This window comes from Rhipicephalus microplus, chromosome X, assembly GCF_043290135.1.
Source record: "Rhipicephalus microplus isolate Deutch F79 chromosome X, USDA_Rmic, whole genome shotgun sequence".
Lineage (NCBI taxonomy): Eukaryota > Metazoa > Arthropoda > Arachnida > Ixodida > Ixodidae > Rhipicephalus > Rhipicephalus microplus.
In genome coordinates this window covers 79705716-79728811 of record NC_134710.1, presented here as the reverse complement: position 1 = coordinate 79728811, position 23096 = coordinate 79705716, and the positions used below count along the sequence as shown (strand labels likewise).

The 23096-nt window shown below is 48.1% G+C and overlaps 1 protein-coding gene across 1 annotated transcript in view; it reads left to right on the top strand.

Annotated features, from left to right (window-relative positions):
• Window positions 1-23096, top strand: part of LOC119176142 (uncharacterized) — an 87928-nt gene that overhangs the window by 53792 nt on the left and 11040 nt on the right. The window contains exon 4 of the mRNA XM_037427294.2: window positions 6534-6623. Within this exon, the coding sequence (XP_037283191.1) occupies window positions 6534-6623 (90 nt within the window). The remainder of the gene's footprint in view (window positions 1-6533; window positions 6624-23096) is intronic.

Sequence of the window (23096 nt, the reverse complement as noted above, 5' to 3'; positions counted from 1 at the left end):
GGTGGATGACGTTACCGTTACAGCCCTCATAGACACTGGTGCACACATTTCAGTCATGAGCGCTGCTCTCTGTAGTAAACTGCGAAAAGTGATCACGCCTCCTATTAAGTGTGCAGTAATGCTTGCCGATGGGAGCACATCTGCCGTTCTCGGCATGTGTACCTCTCGCGTGTGTATTGCTGGGCGCCAGACCGTCGTATTGTTCACCGTGCTTGAGCAGTGCCCACATGACGTCATTCTTGGCCTCGACTTTCTCTCTGCGCACTCCGCCCTTATCGACTGCTCGACGGGTCTTCTTCAGTTGGAACTGCCTTTTGACGCCGCTGTTGCCCATGACGCTCAAAGTCGCCTTTGTGCCACCGAGTTCCTGCATCTTCCGCCGCAAGCCGCGACTTACGTGCAGCTCGTGTGTGATCCGCCTGTGCGCGATGGTGAATATGTCATTTCACCTATTACCGACGTTGTGCTAAAGCACTCCATTGTTGTCCCGCACACCGTGGTGAGAGTATGCCACAATCAGACCCATCTGTCTCTTTGGACTTTGGTTTCTCCACGCATGTGCTGCCTGCTGGTATTAAACTAGGCGTCATGTCGTCGTTGCAAGAGTGTGATATTTCTGAACTGTCGGCTCAGCAACCTACTCCGCACGTCAACTTGCTCACTGCGCCCAACCTGTCAAGCATTGACATTGCCAAAATGATAGCACCAGATCTTTCGCCCTCCGAAGCACAAGACCTCCACCGTCTGTTGACATCCTATGCGGACATATTCGATCTTGACAACCACCCTTTAGGCCAGACATCAGTTGTGACCCATCACATCAACACCGGCGATGCCAACCCAATTCATCTCCGCCCTTACGGCGTCTCCGCTGCCGAACGCTCTGTCATCCAGAAAGAGGTCGAGAAAATGCTCGCCAAAGGCGTCGTCGAACACTCATCTAGTCCGTGGGCATCCCCGGTCGTGCTTGTCAAGAAGAAGGACAACACATGGCGGTTTTGTGTCGACTATAGACATCTCAACAAGGTCACTAAGAAGGACGTTTACCCTTTACCAAGAATAGAAGACGCCCTTGACTGCCTTCATGGCGCAAAGTTTTTCTCATTCATTGACCTTCAATCTGGTTATTGGCAGATCGCTGTTGACCCACGGGACCGAGAAAAAACAGCATTTGTAACCCCCGATGGGTTATACCAATTTAAAGTAATGCCGTTTGGGCTTTGTAATGCGCCGGCCACCTTTGAGCGCATGATAGACTCCCTTCTGCGCGGCTTCAAATGGTCCACTTGCTTATGCTACTTAGATGATATAATTGTTTTTTCACCGACGTTCGCAAGACATCTTGAGCGACTGTCCAGTATTCTCCAAGTATTCCGCAACGCTGGTCTCCAGCTGAACTCCTCCAAATGCCGTTTCGGCCGTCGCGAAATAACTGTACTTGGTCACCTCGTTAACGCATCTGGGGTACAGCACTATCCGGACAAAATTCGCGCAGTGACCCAATTTCCCGTACCCTCTTCTCCTAAGGATGTCCAGAGCTTCCTTGGTTTGTGCTCCTATTTTCGCCGCTTTCTCCGGAATTTCGCCGATATTGCGCCGCCTCTCACCGAGCTTCTTAAAAAAGACGTTCCATTTACTTGGAATTCGCCTCAAAGTGCTGCATTTTCGGTGCTTATTGCAGCCCTCACGACTACGCCAATATTAGCCAACTTCGATCAGACTGCCCCGACAAAAGTTCGTACAGAAGCGAGTGGCCACGGAATTGGTGCTGTTTTAGCTCAGCGTCAGTATGGACGCAACTGTGTCATCGCCTACACCAGCCACCTTTTATCCGCTGCCGAGAAGAACTATTCCATCACCGAAAGAGAGTGTCTTGCTCTTGTTTGGGCTGTCGCTAAATTTCGCCCGTACCTGTTCGGCCGCAGTTTTACTGTTGTAACTGATCATCATACACTCTGCTGGCTTTCATCGCTCAAGGATCGCACGGGACGTCTTGGTCGTTGGTCTGACCGCCTCCAAGAATACACCTTCTCGGTCGTATATAAATCTGGTCACCTCCATCAAGACGCCGACTGCCTGTCACGGTATCCAGTGGATTCACCAGACACCACAGAAAGAGCTACTGAGGCTTGCCTCTTCTCAATATCAGACTTTCTTGATATCGCTTCTGAGCAACGCCGCGACCAGGATTTACTTCCCATCATAGAAAGCCTGAGTTAGGCTACTCCACCCACTTCTCTGAACTTGTATTTCCTTCATGAAGGTGTTCTCTACCGCCACAACATGCGCCCTAATGGTCCTGACCGCCTTCTTGTCGTGCCTTCCCATTTGCGTGTATAGATGTTCTCCGACAGCTTCACGATGAACCTGCCGCTGGTCACTTGGGAGTCGCCCGCACTTATGATCGCGTCCGGCGCCGTTTTTCCTGGCCACGCCTATATCGCTCTGTGCAAAAGTATGTCGCCAGCTGCGACCTTTGTCAACGTCGAAAACGACCAACATCGCTTTCAGCTGGCCTTCTTAACCCTATTGAGATCCCTGCTGAAACATTCTACCGCGTAGGGCTCGACCTTCTCGGGCCGTTTCCCACTTCTGCATCTGGGAACAAATGGGTTGCCATGGCGACCGACTACGCAACACGTTACACGATCACCCGCGCTCTTCCAACCAGCTGCGCTACCGATGTCGCCGACTTTCTACTGCATGACATCATATTGAATCACGGTGCTCCTCGACAGTTCGTTACTGACCAAGGCCGATACTTTTTATTTCGCGTCATCCAGGATATGGTACGTTCCTGTTCCACGAACCACAAGTTCACAACGGCATACCATCCACAAACTAATGGACTTACAGAGCGCCTGAATTGCACTATCACCGACATGTCAATATATGTTTCTCCAGACCACCGTGACTGGGACGCAACGTTACCCTACGTCACCTTCGCTTACAACTCCTCCAGACATGACAACGCAGGCTATTCCCCGTTCTACCTTCTTTTTGGATGTGAACTCTCTCTGCCTCTTGATACACTCCTTCCCGCTGGTTCATGATCCCCTGTCACATACGTCCGCGATGCCATAGAGCGAGCCGACGCAGCACGACAGATTGCCCGAGAACGACTCATACTTTCTCAAGCCTCTCAGAAAGATCGATACGATCGTCACCACCGCGAAGTTTCATATGCACCAGGTTCTCTCGTACTCTTGTGGACCCCATGTCTTCACATCGGCCTCTCAGAAAAACTTTTATTTCGCAATGACAGACCATACAAAGTCCTACGCAAGATCACCAGTATGGCGTTGCTACCCCGCGGCGCTTTAACGCCGCGGGGTAGTGCCACAAGGCAGTAGCGGGATTGGGGCATAAAGCGGTAGAGGGTCTCTGCCTGAAAGAAAAGACTACGAAGTAGATAGAGACTGGTCCCAGCCCGCCAGTGTGCCAGGCATTGTCGTCGCGTGTAAACGTCGTAAAGATCTGCAAATATACGTTTCCTTGTAAGAATATATTTGAGCATGGATGTAGACTTCGGCCGAAGGGAGCGACTTCGTCCCGTTGAAACGCATTCCCGAGAGGCAGATGACGCTCCTAAAGCAGAGCCTCTCATATATCAACTCTAAGCTCTTATATGCCTCCTCCAGGAGCGTAGCCAGAATCTTTTTTTTTTGGGGGGGGGGAGGGGTTACAATTACACATTATGAATGTTCGTGTATGTGTTTGTGTGTGTGTCGCGATGTATTATCTTCACCGTATCAGGTTCTTCCCGAACCTGATACGGTGAAGGACGAAGCGGGCGTTATCAATAGCACACACACATTCAAACGTTTAATTCCTGAAAATAAAAAAAAACTAGACAAGCCACTCGCGTTCTATGAAATAAAGAGATAAGGGTCACTAGTTATAAATCAATTCACAGTTCACATGAACCGAAGCAAGAAATTCAAGGACCGCACTTCACCGTGCGGATTGGCCAGAGAAACATGGAGCGTCCCAGATGCAACGCCAGCAGCGTATACGTTGAGTCACTCTCGATGCTCCGCAGGGAGTTAAACAATGGGTCTTGGGGGTGCCTTAATTGTGGCGACTCACGTTCGGGTGGACTCTGGGGCGGCCCGTGGACTTCTTCTTGGCGATTCAGAGCCACAGGCTGCGAGGCACCAGGCGTCGGAAGGAGCCCCGGGATCTGTTCCTGCTGCTTCCGCCAACTCTCCTCTCCCCACGCGCTGCCCCTCCGCTCCTCTCTTCTCCTTCCCCGGTGCTCGTGCCATGAGGATTTCCCGCGTCTCTCATCTTATTTTCTTTTTGTTGTCTGTGTCGCAGTGACTCAACAGCATTCTCGTCTTTGACGCCATCACTTTCCCGGAGTCCTTACACTCAACACATGACACTGTGTAATTAAAAATTTTCGGGAGTTGACCCCCTCCCCCCTCCCATGGCTACGCCCTTGGCTTCCTCTCAAGCGCGCGGCTCGCGACTGAGTAGCGGACCAGACCGATAACAGCTCTACGGACTTAAAAATCAATATAGGTATAGCTTCGCAGCTCTTTTGAGAAGTCATTGTACCACCACTGCAGTTAAATAATAGCTGATTGGTGTCACAAGAACAGTTATTCGTTCTGTAACCCCTTTCATCGTAGCTGAATCGCAGGGCTGGGCAGTATCGCGATAGTATTTGAGAGATAATTTTGAGTATCTGTAATCTGTATGGAGATACATTTTAAAACTGCATTTGTATCTCAATAATGAATGTATCGCGACACTACGCAGGGCACGAGGTCTTTGTGTGTGTGTGCGTGTGTGTGCGTGTGTGTGTGTGTGTGTGTGTGTGTGTGTGTGCGCGCGTGTGTGTGTGTGTGTGTGTGTGTGTGTGTGTGTGTGTGTGTGTGTGTGTGTGGAACACGGAAGAGAGTGCGAGGACAGGCATAATCTTTGCGGCATGTTAAATAACAAAGCTTTGATAGTGACAGGCACCGGGAGCTCGTCAGTATTGGGCATTTTATTTTCTCTTGCTACGTCAATGACGAACACAATTATTTGACACCGTTTCCACGTAGCGTGTATTCTATTGTTAATCGTGGAACTCGGCACAAATACGCGGTATAGCGCTTCAAGTTTTGATGTAAACAACAGTTTTGCGAAGCTACAGAACGTGTAATATAATCCATGCTTATTCAAGCGTGAATTATGCCAAGAGCTCGAAGATTCAAGTCAATGCCGTCTGTCTGTCACTCCTTTGTAGGCTGAGCCTGTTCCTCGTACCGTTGGATCACAAGGTATTTGCATGTTTTCAGCGAGGGTAACGGTTATGGAGGCGTTGCTGCAATTAATCGCGCGCACGTGCTCTTCTGTATACAAGCACAACCGTCTTACATAAAACTCAATACGCTGCATGTACACGCGAGAATTGGGTGAGGATAAGTACAGCCGTTGTGCAAAACGATCATTGCTGTTCTCAAAGCTACTCCAACGAGAGCGAGGAAGGAACAGGTGTATCTGTAAAACGCGCGGAGGAATTACAGCCCTTGAAAGATTGCTGGGCAAGACCGCGGCTGGAAACTTCGATGGGACGGCCGTTTGATGGGAGCGAAAGCTATTTGCATCGCACACCCCGTCCATCGTGCAGTGCTTTCTTACAGGTTCAAGGACTTTCATGTACGATACAGGTTGCCACTGCGAATGCCGTGCCGGTGCAGAGAGCTATTAAGTGAGGCGCGCGCCCAGTAGACAGGCGTGTCTCCCGCTTCTAGCGGTCAACTTTTCCGCCAGCAAGTGCAAAGAAATGGCCATCTGTCTCCGCGCCAAGTTAGCGGTGTGCTTGGTTTGCCTTTCTTAGTGGTCGTATTTTCTCGCTATCGCTCGTGCGAGCAAACAACCGACGCCTGCGCCCGCGACTCTCCTCTCGTGGCCCGGCAGGCCTGTTGAGCTTTTGAGGACGAGCTTTTGAGAACATCCAACAAGCGTGTTTGTTAGTCGCTGCTCGTGCTTCTCTGCTTTTCTTCGTCTCTCCTTTTGATTAGCTCTAGTCTGCTTTTCAATTCATATTCTCATCCAATGTCGGCGCTGTCAGATTTTAAATTCACCGAGTAACTCAATCACATCTTTTACTTGAACACGGATTTTCACCTTAGCGCCAAGTGAAAACAGTCACTGCGCAGAACGAACCAATAGAGGACTGATGACGTCGAGCGCAAAAGCAGTGTCTGTGTTTGCTTAGCGAACCTTTGAAGGTGTATGAACACCAATTCTATACCCCACCTTGCAGCTCTATACTCAGAACATGGACGTTTCCTGAAACTTCTTTCTCCGTATTCACAAAGCATCCAGTGAGTAATGAGGGCTAGCTTACGAAAAAGTAGCCGCCATTTATGAAGGCGGAGATATGGCTCACCATAACTATATACTGGAGTGTTTTGTCAATTCGGCCTCGGGTACGTGTACATTTGTGGAGCGTTTGTTGCGCGCGAACAGGTTGCGGCACCATGACGAGGTGATGGTGTAATCAGGTGTCTTTTTTTCCGTTCCTTGTTGCGCAGCAAATGCTGAAAAAGAACCAGCGGGCCCAGGTGAGCTGCGTGGTGGAAAAGAAGAAGGCCAGCGAGGTTATCGCCCACGAACCCCGCACGGTGAGTATATACACAGATGACCCACACATTCTTAATCTTCTGTTTGTTTTTATACAGTTTCTCTTACTTAAAACAGGTTTCGTTAATTGCGTAAAAAATATCGCAGAACTCAATCTGTTCAGATAGATTATAGACTTGCCCGACAAAACATACTGTCTTGAGAGAAAAAGGTCGCTAATCGAGTTTGTCATTAGCCACTTTAGCCCGAATGTTACACTACCGTAATTTAGGATGGATTTCATTTAAGCCAAGTGCGACTAATGGAAGCCCTGGGAATATATGGTGTCACTTTTGACACATATACATCCCCGAAGTTTGTTTGAAAATGAAGCATTATGCCATTCCATTTCCTCCAAAACTGCTTCAAGTATGCTTTTAGAAGCTGTACCAGCGCAAATATGCTGAGTGATGAATTCACTACGCCAAGAGGTATACCTCTTGGCGTAAGCGGTGAATTGGCGTAAGTGGCAAGTCGTATATATACCATATACGCCTTACCGCGTTAAGAAAAGGACGTCAAGTGTGCTTGCGCAGCAACACAATGAACCCTATTGAGCAATGTGTCGGTCCTTAAGTCTATACACGACACGAAAGGCAGGGAAAAACCTTTCGCACTCGTCTGAACACTTTATATCGGCAGATAGGTATAGTTGTTTGTGCAGGAACCTCTTGTACCGTCAACGGGCCGAATAAACAAAGATTAGGTCGCATGGTTCTAGTATATTTTCTCGTAGACAGAGAACTGATTAACGATATAGTTAACGAGCAATTTTCAGTTGCTCTGTGCATTCCCATTGGCATTATACGCTTGTTATTCATGTAGTCTATCTGTTCATGTGTCTGTATGGCTCTGTATGAGTAATCTTGCTGCTGGGGTTTCACGAATTAAAACCACGTGATATGATCATCAGGCATGCCGTATAGTGTAAGGCCCCGGAAGACACCGTGGAATTTTTAACGCGCACCAAAATGTAGGTACACAGGTTCTCCACATTTCGTCTCCATCGAAAATGTGACCGCCGCGGCTGGGATCGAACACGTGACCTTCCGGTCAGCAGCCTGTCACCGTATTCACGGCACGTGGTCGGTGGCCGTGTGTGTGCGCGCGCGTGTACTTATGTTTGCGTTTAGTCGTTTTGTTATCATCATTTCGCTGTCTTTTACGGCTTCATTGTTGACCATCGTGATAATTCGACGGGTAACGTGCTGAATTACCGTAAGATCTAGGACGCTGGTGCGATCTCCGAACACGTCGGCTGCACCAAATAAACACAAGAAGGGAAGCCACGTATACACATACTTTTAGGTGCCCGTTAAAGTGTCGCAGGTGGTCAGAATCAGTCCCGGAACCACGCTAAAACGGTATGCCTCATAGTCATCATGTGGCTTTGGCACGTGAAACCCCAGAACATGTATATATTTTGTATACTTTCATTTCTCTTGATATGTTGTGGTTGAATTTCATGCGTACAGCTTTGAAACATCCGGCACTAATCATGGCAGAAGCCCCTCCACCAACTCCCAAATTTTCTCTCTCTCTCTCTTAATAAAAGGAAAAAAATTGTCTTCAAAGTGGAGAGAACTTGTCTACGAAGTGCAACGCACAACAGGAAGAAAAACTTTCAATCTTCACCATTATTTTCTTGCACACGCCACTATAATACCTCACGCAGAACAATAAAACTGTGGTGAAGGTATTTTACAATTATATTACGTTACTGAGAAAACATTCGTAAGTTTGCTACAGTTTAGCACAGTTTCTCTCTATCTTTCTCCCAAATGTTTCAAAGCTACTTCACGGGAGGCAGCGGCTGTCTCCGGGCCAGGGGCAGCATCCATTTTTTTTTATTGCGATAGCAATTATATGCACACTTTCGGCTGGATTTTGCCGCCGGTGTCGACTTCGGCGTCATTCACCATACATGTATACGTATCTATATATATTAAAGCACAATGAAAAATAATTCAGTAAAAGACTACGGCGAGCGGAATATAAGGTCCGACCCCTTGCGTGTGAGTGCGAGCGTTAGCCACTGAGCCGCGAAGGAGCACCTCCTTCGACGTTGAAACGGCAAACTATTTATATCTACCACTTAGCACTGGCGAAGGACATCTTGGGGGAAGTATCTTGTTTTCAACATTGCTAGCGAGATGGTGCAATGAACGCGCGTCGCCAGATCGTCACGGCGCGGTGGCGCACGCTCTCATCTCCTACGCGTACTTTGGCCCCCAAAGAGGGGGTGGGTTGGACGCTCACGCGTGCGCGCGCTTATCTCGCGGTGGGGATAATTGCACGCGTTGGGCTTTCACCGGAACGATTCTGTTGTAGTTAGCGGGCGCACAAAGGTCACTGCCCTCGCTGCACAGTCTCCGTTTGTGAAAAGGGCGCGCTTTTCAGACCCAGCGAAGTAACAACCGAAACGCTTATTCGCGTTCAGCTGTACCCTTGGGTACGTTTCGTGCGTCACATGTGCGTGAGAAACTCGGGACACGTTTCAATCTGCTTGCCAATGTTCGCGTGGCCTTCCAATTTGTTGCTATTACATTCATTGCTTCGCCTTTGCGGCAAAGCTGTGACTTTCTTAAAGCAACTATAAGCGAGCAACAGCGCGTCTCTCAAATGGTCTTCAATGCTTCGTGGGCATGAAATTCGTTTCAACAGAGGTCCTCCCGCACGCATCCTGGTGTTTGAGATCAAGTCCTGCGGCGCACTGGCTTCGAAGCATTCGGCCCTTGCTTGGTGCGGCCACACAACGCCGACTGGGCGTTGGGCGGCGCTGACCCGCTTTCATAGCGAAGCGGCGCTTCCTTGCCGCCGCCACTGCCGGCAGCGGTGATGCGTCCTCTCTTCCGGCAGTGGCCTTTCACTCGCTTCACGACAAGAAGGCTGCACACACCTGAGAGAGAGAGAGAGCGCTCCCATTTTGTGACTCATTTTCGTCAACCGCGAGGCTTAGTGCGTGGAAATTCGCTTTGAAGCCTACTCCATCGAGGTTTTCTGTACATGACTGCGCGACCGAGACAACTCGCCTCTCCTTCTAGATGTGCATTATCTTTATGGAAATGAAACTCAACGGAGAAGATTTACGCTTCGTGTTTGCAAACACGGAAGATGTGTGTCGCTTCATTCAACCAGTGTACGGTCTTGATCGGACTAGTGACTCAGTCTAAACGGAAGCTTCGTGCAAAACTGTGCAGAACAGAACCGTGCAGTATACAGCCCTCGCTGCACTGCACTGTTTTTTTCTTGCTTTATATATCATACACTATCAATGTGCGTACTTACTTTTTTGAGTTCTATCGATTCCAAGCACGTAAAAAGCACAACTTCCTCGTCTGAGTGCATGGTTGGCTGGTTACATGCAGATGAAGATAGCCTCGTGACACATTTGTGTCGTGCATTACCGATATGCGTGTAATATGCTTAGCACGCCGTCTTTTTTTTACCTTTGCTCTCTTTTCGGTTCAATCTCTTTTCCTTTTCTTCTGAGGCACGCAGTCTCGAGGCACGTGTTTTCCATGTCAAGTAAGTCTACTTCATAGTGAATGCCGGAAAAGCAACGCTACGCCGCGATTTTCTTGCTCGTTTTTTTTTGTGACCCTTTTAGAGCGCACAGCGTAACTCGCTGCCTCATTTACATTCGGCGACGACAGGTGGTCACTTAAAGGTGCGGTAATTTTATAAAGTGGTTTTTAACGACCGAGAATGAATACGTCCATGGTACCAAGTGGCGCACTGCATATGAGAACATGCCGAGTTTTCGAGCAAGTTCTCTTTATCAGAAAGTGCAGCGAATGTTGCTTGTGCTGCATATATTTCGATAACACGCCGTAACGTAATTAGGGCGACGCATATTGCGACAGCAAGGCGCCTTGATAAATTGAGACCACTTTTAGTGATGTTTCCCGACTGGTTTCTCAGGCCGCTGTCGACCTTCAGCCAAATTACTTTACTGCCGGTGTGTCTGGAATATATGTATATAATATCGGAAGTTGGGATGTTTCTTTTTCTTTTTTTTTCGATTATGGATTGTATAACTCTCACGGCTGCACACGAGCGTTTCGGATGGGTAATTGTCTACTGGTGAACGGAGGCTATTGTGCTGCAGTTAGATCAGTATGCGACGGCAGACGGTTGGTGGCGCCGTTGATATTTCTAAGAGTTCAGTGAAGATGCTCTTATGTGGTACTCTGAGATCAGTCCACGTATGGAAAGTAGAGGTAGGGAGGAGAAGAACTTAATGCCTACACTCATAGTTCACGCGATCTGGTCGATGTTGTAATTCAGAATTGTAGGTATTGATACAACTGTAGACTGATTGATATGGGGGGTTTAACGTCCCGAAACCACCATATGATTATGAGAGACGCCGTAGTGGAGGGCTCCGGAAATTTCGACCACCTGGGATTCTTTAACGTGCACCCAAATCTGAGCACACGGGCCTAGAACATTTCCGCCTCCATCGGAAATTGAGCCGCCGCAGCCGGGATTCGATCCCGCGACCTGCGAGTACCTTAGCAACCGAGTACCTTAGCCACTAGACCACCGCGGCGGGCACAACTGTATACTGCTACAGGTAACACAGTGGCTCAGGCGTTGACTCTGTGAATATTGAACTGAAAACGAAGCTTCCTTTCACCTGTTCCCAAAACTGCGCCATTGACTCAACAGAAGTACCAAACAGTATTACGAAATACAAGAATGAATTAAGCTACATCCTACAATCTGCTTTCGATTTTTTTTTGAGTTCAGGAGTTTCCTTACGCAAACAGAACTAGATTATGTTGCGTCTTCTAACGTAAAAGTGTTTATTAGTCTTTTTTTTCCTGATAGAGAAATAAATAAAAGCAAGAGACAGGGAGGTTAACCTAGACGAACTGGTTCGCTACCCTGTACGGGGGTGGGGAAAAGGGTCGGAAAGAGGATAGATATAGAGGGATATAAAATAAATTACCCGGTACCTAATAGAGTAACTGGAAAATGAAGGGCAACACCTGAAAAGTTTATAACTGCATGTATCGACGCATTTGTCAGTATTGCGCGTTGAGGGTTCTCGTGCCGCGGTGGATGCTCGACCATTTGTGTCGTTCTACTGCGGTGCAAGAGGTTCCCTTCCAAGCGAGGCGGTCGGCCCATAATGTGTCGATTCGGAGATCGGTGCTGCGTTTACAACGACATCGAAGCGCGGCTCACCTCGAACTTTCTTTTTCTGCCTGGTCGTCGCACATTGGAAGCGAGAAATCAGCGTAACGAAGTGGCAGGGCGTTGCTCTCGCGACTCGGGCCGTGCAGCGAGTATGCGTGTGTCGTGACCGCACGATCTGATCCGTCGACGAGGCGCTGCGGGCATCGCGAGGCGAAATGTGTAGCACGACACGAGGGCGGCCCCGTTTCGCAGGGAATCATCGTCTGCGGAGACCAAGCAACCTGCTCGAGTGACCGAGGAGGACACGAGGTCGGCGACCTACTCGCGCGCACTCGACCGGGAAGGTGTTTGCCCCCTTTTGTCCAGCCACGACGGGGCTTATTTGCAGAACTATAGATAGCACGCGTCACTCACTATCGCCGCGAAGCGTCTACTACATTTACGATCACCGATTAGCGCGCGCAATCTTTCACCGGCGTTACGAGACACAAGGTTATCGTAACTATTTATAGTATACGTGCTTCAACGTGCTGCTAAAAGGGGTGGAAAAAAAAAACACGCGACAAACGTGAACAAAGAGCTTTCTGTGTCGGTCGAGTCAGACAGACAGACAAAGAACTTTATTGTGGTGCCCTCAGCAGGAATCGAATGTTGGTCGAGTTGCGCATTTCCTTCACGTTGCTGTGAGTTTAATCTCTCTGGTTCGCCCTTCAGTGCGGCTGGCAACAAGCAAGCGAAGCAAATCACAGAAACAAAGAAGAAGACTTTCTATTCGCTGAAACAACTAAGCTTTTCGTCATCTCAGTGTTCGCCGCGGTTTCGAAAAGACAATGACGCCGATACGGATATGCCACGCTTGCGCCTTTCGCGCAAGCGTGGCGTACCCGTATCGGTGTAATTGTCACTGTGCAACCGAGAACTTCGAAGTGTACATAGCGCCCTATTAAAAAAAGAGGCTCTCGACTAACTTGAGATAAGCCATACAGCACGTTATCAGTGTCGTGTCCTTCCCGATCTCGACTGCTGCCAACGGGCGGTCGTCCTTTGTTTTCCGGTTGCGAAGTGGGCACGGTGCGTGCTTTGAGGGTGCTCGAAAATGCGCGTGACCCAGACGCACCTTTGCGGGCTACGTGGCCGCCTGCATGACGTGATAGCGAAGCTTTTTTTGAGCTGCACAGTCACGCAGGCCGAACAAGCTGCACTTCGCAAGTGCTCCTGATCACCGTCACGTGGTACCCAATGGGATGGAATGCCGGCACTCGACAGTTACACGAAATGCCAGACGCACGCACTGTGCAGTAATAAAACGTTTCGAAATGAGTCACGCGGCGAAGGCCCAACCATGCACGTGCCGCATTAGCCACCCAGACTTATTCACGAACAGCAAGATGATGTAGCACATTAAAGAACCACAGAAAGTTATCGAAAATAGTGCGGTGTGCGTCATAATCAAATCATGATTTTGACAAGTAAAACAGCAAGTTTTGTTTTCGTTTGTTAAACGTGTTTGTTGTTAGCTTCTGCCATCCCAAGGTGAGCCAATGGATACAGAAGGACACCATATAGTGGAATGCTTGAGATAAGGTTTATTCAAGTCTAAGTAAAACAGCTTTTATGGACTCTCTATTCTACCTCGTGCTATATACCCCACTGGTCTATATATATCGTATACTTGGTTCTAGCTCGAACACCCTCACCATATCACATCGGAAGCGACGTGCTTCATTTGTGGTTTCCTTCACTTCCACTACAGCACCATGACCGCTATACATTGTGACGGTGACCATGTGCACACCAAGAGCAAGTTGTCTCCAACTCTCCACTCCACATAACCCAGTCTTCATTGAAGCTACTACGATGACACATGCAAAAAAAAAAAAAGTTGAGCGATTGAAACTCCTTTAAAACTGATTCCCATTACGGACCAGAAAAATATTGCAAGGCAGCTTGTCATCACTCGTTAACACCTGATGCAGTCAGTGGCGCATTATTTATACCGCTATGCGGTTATACCTACCGCCATGTCTTTTTAATTTATTTTTCATGTTGCGAACGTGCCAATATGTGACGGCGCCGGCCTTTTCTGATCCCAGAATAAGTAAACAAGTAAACAAACGAAGATAGAAAAGAGAAAAAAAAAAAACTCGAGGGAGTTTTCGATCGCGAACGTGCGCAGAATTGTTTTTTCAGACGAAGAAGGAAACACAAGAAGTCTATCGAAAAATGCAAGCGCCGTTTGTATGACTTAATTAATTACTGAAACAACGGTAATGAATGAGGAATTTCGCCACGAACTTCACAACACTGCCGTATCGAACAGTGATGCTCTGTGCAGAGAATTTTCCCTTTTTCGGGGAATTTTCGCCGGTCATCTTGAACCAAAGGGATAAAGAAAACCTTCGTGATATTGCAGCGAATTTCAGGAATGGTTAAATTCTCCTATAATGACCGAAATAAAGTGGTCACAGTGTGCCTTCATCTGCGATAATCGATTCTGGCGCATGCACCCCGCAAGCATAACCGTTGAGTTTTGTTTCTGATGTTTACGTGGAGCGATTTCTATTTCACCAGTGGTGTTAGACTTGAAGCCCACTATGTGCAGCGTACTAACAGTATATGAATCAATAAAGTCATGCTTTTGATGTGCGGCAGTGGAGGGGCTAGTTCATGGTTTCAAAAGTCGCCAGTACGTGAGGCACGTGTAAATATAGTATGTGTGTGCACGTATGGGGGCGGGCATTAGTACTGTTGTGCAGAGAAATATGCTGGGAATTTCGTCAACGTTTGTAGAGGAAAATCACATAAATAGGGAGTTTTCCATGTCTCTGAGGGAGATTTCTTCGGCGTATAGTACGGGACAACACTGGTCTCGAATGCATCCGAGGAAGACATAGGGCGCAAATAATTTACCTATTAACGTCCATAAATATGCGTGATATCCCGCTGCCACCTCATTCCAAAGGTCTGCTGACGCCAAGGTCACTGGTTCGATCTTGTCTGCGCTGGCCGGATTTCAATGGAGGTGAAGTTCTGGAAGCCCTTGTATACTGTAATATGTTAGTGCACGCTATAAAAAAACCTCAGGTGGGAGAAATTTGCGGAGCACTTTACTACGGCATCACTCATAGTTGTAATGTCGTTTCGAGAAGTGAGACAATAGTTGACGTTATAATTATTAAAGGGCTTGAAACGTCCTCTAAATTGCTGGCTTCACGTTTACTGCAGTAAGCCAACTGTATGTATAAGCGAAGTCAAGTGAACCATATAATTCTGCATCGAGGCTGCCTGAGTCGAGATATGACGACGTTATTCCACATCCATATAGCGTTGATGTGTTTGAAGATGACAAGAATTTCCGGTGACAGCGGTTCGGAATTCACAGGGCCCTCACCTCAACAAATGAAAGCGAACACGTTCTGCGATTGTTTCACGAAGTCATTTTTAACTGTGCGAGAAAACACCGGTTATTAGCGGTTCTTCAATGAACACTGCTGCTTTTCCCATCGGAAACTGCAGAGAAAGTGGTGCAAGTAAGCAAGTTGGTGGTGCCAGCCTCGAGACAAAAGGGCGCTCACCTCCATCCACCCCCTCTTTCTATTTCCCCTTGTGTACTGGCACTAATCTCGACCGTGGTCATTTCTCCAGCATATAGATAAGGCGCACTCGCGGTTGGCGTCCTTCGTTCGGGAGGGAGTTCACGAAGGGTATTTTAGAGAGCGCCGTTAAGGACCGTTGTCTGACACGTGGAACACGAGGAGCCCCCCCCCCCCCTTTTTTTTTTCATCGAATCACTCATCCGTATGCACTGGACGGCTGGGTACGCTGTTCATACTGCAGCAAGCCTACTGACGGTTCATGGAGTGATGAAATAACGGTCCGGGACGCATCACTGATGTGGCGACTGAGACACGTGACACATTCTCCTAGTAAAGTTTTCCTGTAGTGAGCAAGCATAAGCAAGGGCAGACCTGAATGATTTGAGCTGAATAACGGTAATTTACTTTGTTCTCGTTCCGGAAAAAGAGAAAAAGGGAGACAGAAAGATAGATATATAATATCCCCGGCGCATTCTTCAAGATGGCGCATTCTTCGTCTACGGTTCCAAACTGAGTGCGGCGATGATACAGACTTAATGCAGACTAAGCGTCTTCCTTTCTCACTGTACACTCGATTTTGTCGTAGTGAGACTGTTCATCGGCGTCTTAAGTGTCTGCAATTTTTTAATATTTTCTTACTTTTTTGTTTGCTTCTTGAAGAGTTGTGAAGTCTTGATATCCGCGAGCAGAAATTTACGCAGAATCTTAACGGCCGTAGCTTTCTGCAAAGAGAGCAGTTTAACGTAAGCTGGTGTACACAATAAACCGCGCCTTTGTTCCAAAAGGGCGAATGGTTGAAACAGCTTTAGATCGAATCATTTAATTCATCAGTTAGTCTTTATTAGGATACTATTTCGGTGCGTGGCAATTGATTGATTGGTATGTGGGGTTTAAGGTCCCAAAACCACCATATGATTATGAGAGACGCCGTAGTGGAGGGCTCCGGAAATTCCGACCACCTGGGGTTCTTCAACGTGAACCCAAATCTGAGCACACGGGAATGCAGCATTTAAGCCTCCATCGAAAATGCAGCCGCAGCAGTCAGGATTCGATCCCACGACCTGCGAATCCGCCGCCGAGAACCTAGGCCACTAGACCACCGCGGCGAGGGTCGGTGTATGGCAATCGCACCATAAATTAAAGGCCAGCACGTATATATAGCTAAGGACAGCGGAGGGCGCGTCGTAACGTCACCTTGGACTTACCTGATATCCGTAACGTTCGTCAGAAGTAACTGATTGATTTGTGCGGTTTAACGTCCAAAACCCACCATATTATTATGAGAGACGCCATAGTGGAGGGCTCCGGAAATTTCGACCACCTGGAGTTCTTTAACGTGAACCCAAATCTGGTTCGTCAGAAGTATTCGACAGCGTCTTCTTGTTGCTATATTGGCCGCGAGGGCCTCCACTAGGGAGGATAGTTTTGACGTCACAGATAGGGTGAGTAGTTGTGGAATACGGCAGCTCTGCTTTCGCGACACCACTTGCATCGTCCCCCATGGCTGCACCGGCTCTAAGTCGCGATTTTACGATGCAAATTAGACACGAGATTGCCACCGGGGGCACCGATTCGTAGTTTGCTTGCCCGTATTATCAAGTCTTACCGCTTCTTTAAGCACTGAGCTTCAAAATAAAGGGAAGCACGCATGGTGTCTAGGGCAAAAGCGTAGAAATTCGGTGTTCTAGCAGACAACACCAACTGGCATCCTATGAGTGACGTCATCACGTAGGTGGCGCCACGGTATGTCTTCGAGGCCAATGGTATAAGCACTTTGCATCGAACAGAATGAATATAACGCGTGATAAATAGGCAAAAAAACAACAAAAGCAACACGTTCATTGAAGCTTTGCAAAAAAATGGCAATAAAAAGAAAGAAAAATACAATGAAAATGATAATGCCACACTAAAGTTTATCGCTACATGAGTTTTGGGCACACAGTATATGCAATGGAAAAGTTTTGCACCCGTTTTTCCTAGTGTTTTTCTGCCCTTATCCGCATAGCGACCCCACGAAAATGCCATTTTGATTGATTAACGTTGATTATTCGCGCCCCGCCGCGGGTGTCTAGTGGCTAAAATACTCGGCTGCCGACCCGCAGGTCGCGGGATCGAATCCCGGCTGTGGCGGCTGCATTTTCGATGGAGGCGAAAATGCTGTAAGCCTGTGTGTTGCAGACTTGGGTGCACGTTAAAGAACCACATGTGGTCGAAATTTCCGAAGCCCTCCACTACAGCGTCTCTCATAATGATGTGGTGTTATTGGGACGTTAATTAAACCCCACATATTAATCAATTACTCTCGACCTCAGGCTATATTGCGTTCTGTAGCTGAAGGTATAGTGGCTTTGATTCGTGGCAGCCACCATTCGGTTATAGGAGTGCAAGGCAGAGACGTTCGTACGCCGAGGGTTGTGCGCACCATGGCGACCTTCATGGGCCACCAAAAATTAACGCTGGGTTCTCCCGTTGACGAGAAGTCCAACCAAGCTACATGTAAATTATCTAGTATTGTTTATTTTACACGTCAGTCATTCCTTGCGTTTTGAAAAGACGGATACATATCTCTCGCGTCATATACCAAGCAATCAGTCCGAAAATAGCTTGCTGTTGCAGTAGCTATATATACACATTGCCGAGAGCAGCGGTCTTCCGGCCTTTCGCCTCAAACCGAGCCTTGAGACTATTCGAGCTATTTTGCGTCTCTCAATTGTAGATGCCAAGCTTACCCGTCGTTCATCCGACAACCTGGTGTCACACCACTTGTCACTGCCATAGCTTTACACTATACATGTACCCACTACGCGCTGCAACACATCGATTCATTTTAGGCCTCTATACATACAGTTGTAAAACACCCTACCTTCGAAACTCACTCGTCAACGCGAACACGACATCATCAGTGACGGCACTCTTTGGCCATCCATGGCCCCTGCGCCCCGAAACACCCCTAATATTCATTTAAATAGTGTTGATTTCATTGATCGGTTGGCGTCCCGCCGAGGTGGTCTAGTGGCTAAGGAACTCAGCTGGTGACCCGCAGGTCACGGGTTCGAATCCTGGCTCTGGCTGCTGCATTTCCGATGGAGGCGGAAATGTTGTAGGCCCGTGTGCTCAGATTTGGGTGCACGCTAGAGAACCCCAGGAGGTCGAAATTTCTGGAGCCCTCCACTATACGGCGTCTCTCATGATCATATGGTGGCTTTGAGACGTTAAACCCCACATATCAATCAATCAATTGACTGGTTGGCTTCTTGTATATATATGCGTAATTACACTACGCAAGCGGCGCTCAACGACTGTGCGCACAGATTGGTACATTCCTGTCTGCAGCTCAAGGCAACCGCGGTTATTTATCGCTTACATACTATTACAAGCAAGCCAGTCGCACTGACAGATTCTCTACAGGTTCCACCATTCTCGAGCTGTCCTTGAATGCGTGCATTTGCGTGCGCGACAAGAAGAGCTAAAGCGGCGGTGCCTGTGATTCAATGGAACGAGATGATATGCAGCCCTCGTGCGTGCACATACAGCACTTTTCGCGAAGTATTCTTCCCACTGTCTCTCGCTCCAACAAGCATGCACAGTGATACGACAAGCACTTGTCGCCAAAAAGAAATGTATCACTTTCCCCGCGGTTGGTGTTTCATTGTTTCTTCTCTTCCACAAAAAAAGAAGAAGAAAAGAGAAGAGATTTCACAATGAGACACTCAAGCCCAGTATACCTTTCGGTCTACGACAACAGAGGCCGGGTATGCTACCAACATGGCCATGGCCTTGTACTCTGGAAGTTTTACAAAAGCCACCTCTTATATCTAACAGTGTCAATGCACAGCGATCCTGGTAAAATGAAGTAACGTGCAATGACTGTGAAATTGACAATATATATATATATATATATATATATATATATGTGTGTGTGTGTGTGTGTGTGTGTGTGTGTGTGTGTGTGTGTGTGTGTGTGTGTGTGTGTGTGTGTGTGTGTGTGTGTGTGTGTGTGTGTGTGTGTGTGTGTGTGTGTGTGTGTGTGTGTGGTGAACCTAACAGCACCAAAGTCCTCCAGTTTTGCGAAAGTGACGATGTTTTCAAGTTTATCAAACTTTATTTTGTCGAGCGAACATGTTGGTCTCAGTAATTTGCTACTCTACATTTGCTAAATTTAAATGCGCACACATCTATACGCGTGCTTTCTATAGCAGCAGTCAAGAGTTCCACGTCGTTTCGTGTCGGTAAATAAGCGACAAACTCAGGGCGGCCGTGGTGCTCGACTTTCCACGTTTCAAAAAAGCGAGCTTGTCGAATTGGCGCTTTCCCCCACCTGAACTTCCTCCTGAAGGACCACGTAACATTCCTGTCTACTTTTTTCTCTTGTGTTTTTTTTTTGGTGATTAGGAGATATTTCGCTGTTGCTTTGATCGCCCTCATGTCTGCACACGTGTGCATCCGGTGATATTTATGAACGAAGCCCGGAAGCACCGAGTTCAATGTGAACTCGTTGCCACTGAGTCAAAACAACAAAACAACAGGTATACACATCCCTCACCTTTCTTCTGCTCTCGCTCCCCACTCCACCCCGCTTTTTTTTAATTTTCAGTGTTTAGCTTTTTCTCGTTTAAAATTATTGTATCAGCGACAGTGGTGTCGGTAATCATTGTAAACGCGCATAACATAATGGCGACTTGACGCTAAATACTCAGCGTTGTGAAGACGCACCAAACGTCTCAACGCGGGTGTCTTTCCTCGTGTGACATTCTCTATGGTGTTCAATTCCACCAGATATAAGTTCTGGTAGCGTGGTGGTTCAAGCATCTGGCTCAGGTACTAAATGTCCAGCGGTCAAACCTTGCATGCTTACATAACAGTGTAAACATTTTTACTCCTGTTTATTGATGAGCATCATGCGTTTCGCTGATGCCACTCGCGCACGCTTGTGTGTGATGTCGCTCGCGTGTGTACGTGACGTCACACCCGAAGAAAAGAGAAGTGATTTCACATTGAGACACTCATACCTTTCGGTCCGCGACAACAGAGGACGGGTACGCTACCAACGTAGCCATGGCCATGTACTCTGGAAGTTTTAAAAAAGCCACCTCTTATATCTAACAGTGTCATTTCACAGCGATCCCAGTAAAGTGAAGTAACGTGCAATGACTGTCAAATTGACGATTATTTCTTCAACGCGTCATTTCTATGCGTCCATTCATTCGGCGTGTTTCCATAAGGAGAAGTGCGATTTTGTGGATGCATTACCACAACGCCAAATGGCGATATTACCCCTAGCGTCAACCTCGCTTATAGGATACATTCATACCAAAAATAGCTCTGCGTCACCTGGCTGTAACTCCGTGCTCTCGACTTGCGCTCGCTCCACGAGACCTCGCAGCTGGCCAACAACGTAGATGTATCAGACCCAGGTAGGCTGATCAAAGACTGAGACGGTCACCGATGAAGCAGGATGCAGCAATGCCTTGCCGGGTTTATTGTCGCCGCTTATATTAGGCATAATCGGTCGGTGCGCACCGGAGTGCGCATCATGAGTCATGGTCAGCATGACCCAGCACGATACATCTCCCATCCTTTTTTTTTTTAACAAAGCGTAAAAAAGAAGTGCAATGCGATAGAAAAAATACCAATTCAACAGTATTCCGCCGGAACTAGCCGCTAAACTATTTGAGCAAAGTTGGGGCCGTATGCTAAACGTCTTGGTTCCTCCCTAATGCGCGCGGATCTTCTAGGTGCCGGCGAAGTCACGCGAGGCGGGCTCTGATGTGGAGGCTCTTCTGCGTCATCATCTCCGACGTCAGTGTCACTGTCGCTGGAGTACGTAAATGGCTCCGAGGTTGCCAGCAGCTGTTGGCGGTTACGCCGCAGCGTTCTCCCCTCTCCTGTTGCGACGTTGTAGGACCTCGGGGCTACTTTTCCCAATACCTTAGCCTTTTGAGACCAAGCCTGGCCTTTCACGCGAACCACGTCTCCCGGTAGGAGTGGTCTCAGCGGTCGTCCAGACGACGTCTGCTGGCGCTTTTTTACAGGACTCTTGGGCTGCAGGTTGAAGTCGGGGATCCTAGTGCGTAGAGGCCTGCCCTGCAGAAGTTTCGCCGGCGACCGGCCATCCTGCAAGGGAGCAGAGCGGTAACCAAGTAACCCAAGCCAAAAATCTTCATGTGTGGTCCCAGTCTTCTTAAGCAGCCGCTTTATAATTTGGACACCCTTTTCTGCTAGCCCGTTGGAACGTGGAAACATTGGGCTCGAAGTTATATGTTTGAAATCGTACCGTCTGGAGAACGTGGCGAATTGGTGACTTGCGAACTGGGGGCCGTTGTCTGTGCAGACTTCCATCGGTATTCCATACCTTGCAAAGATGGCTGCCAGCTTGTCGATAACCGCAGTTGCCGATGTCTCCTCGAGTTTTTCAACTTCTGGAAAATTGGAATAGGCATCAAAAACAGCAAGGTACGTGGCTCCAGCATAACAAAAAAGATCTACGCCCACTCGGTACCAAGGGTGATCAGGAGGGGTTCGTAGCAAGAGGGGCTCGTCCGGTTGTTTGTACGCATAGGTTTTACAGACAGCACAATTCCGTACAACGTCAGCAATGTCAGAGTTCAAACCAGGCCAAAATACTAAACGCCGTGCCCTAGCTTTGCACTTATTTAAACCAAGATGGCCCTCGTGAATGCGGCTTAGGGTTTCTGGACGCAGTTTCTTTGGTATAACTACTTTACAGCCCTTCAGAAGAATTCCGTCGACAACTGAAAGTTCCGAGGCGAACGGCTTGAGTGTTCCTTCGAAGTCTTTGTTTAACGACAAGCTTTCTACTACCGCACGTAGCTCCGGGTCGTTAGATGTTTCCCGAGACAAAAGCTGTTTCGTTCTTTCACTCACTAAAGATGACAAAACGGCCACTGCGTGTACTTGAATGTCGCCAAAATCCACTGTGTCTTCACGCTCTGATGGTGTGGCCCTTGAGAGCATGTCAGCAAGGACCAATTCTTTGCCTGGAACAAACTGTAGAACATAGTCGTATATTAATAAGCGCAGAAAAAATCTTTGAAGTCTTGGGGGCATGTTCCCGATATCTTTGGACGAAATGGCTAGCAACGGTTTGTGATCGGTGTCGATCACAATTTTCCTACCGTACACAAACTGGTGGAACTTCTCGCAACCGTATGCTATACCCATCGCTTCTTTCTCTATTTGAGAATAACGCTTTTCAACGTCGGTCATGGCTCGTGACGCGTAGGCGATAGGACGCCAGCCACTGGAGTGTCGCTGGAGCAGTGCGGCCCCTATGCCATCCTTAGATGCGTCTGCCGTTATCTTTGTCTCTTTCGCGGGGTCGAATATAGCGAGGAGCGGGGCAGTGCGCAGCGCTTCGCAGACTGCGTGCCATTCCTGAGCGTGTTTTTCGGTCCAGTCAAATACGGTGTCCTTCCGTATCAGGCTTCGAAGAAGCTTCGTTCTATCAGCGAGAGTTGGCACATATTTTCCAAAATAGTTTATTACTCCAAGCATACGTTGTACGGCAAGTTTTTCAGTTGGTACGGGCATTTTGCTCAAACAGTCTACAAGAGCTGCATTTGGACGAATTCCTGCTGAGCTGATAACATCGCCCAAGAAAACTATCTTCTGCACTCCAAACTGGCACTTCGCCCTGTTGAATGTTAGCCCTGCGCGTTGGGCTGCGCATAGAGCGGCTTGAAGGCGACTGTCATGCTCTTGCTTGGTTGC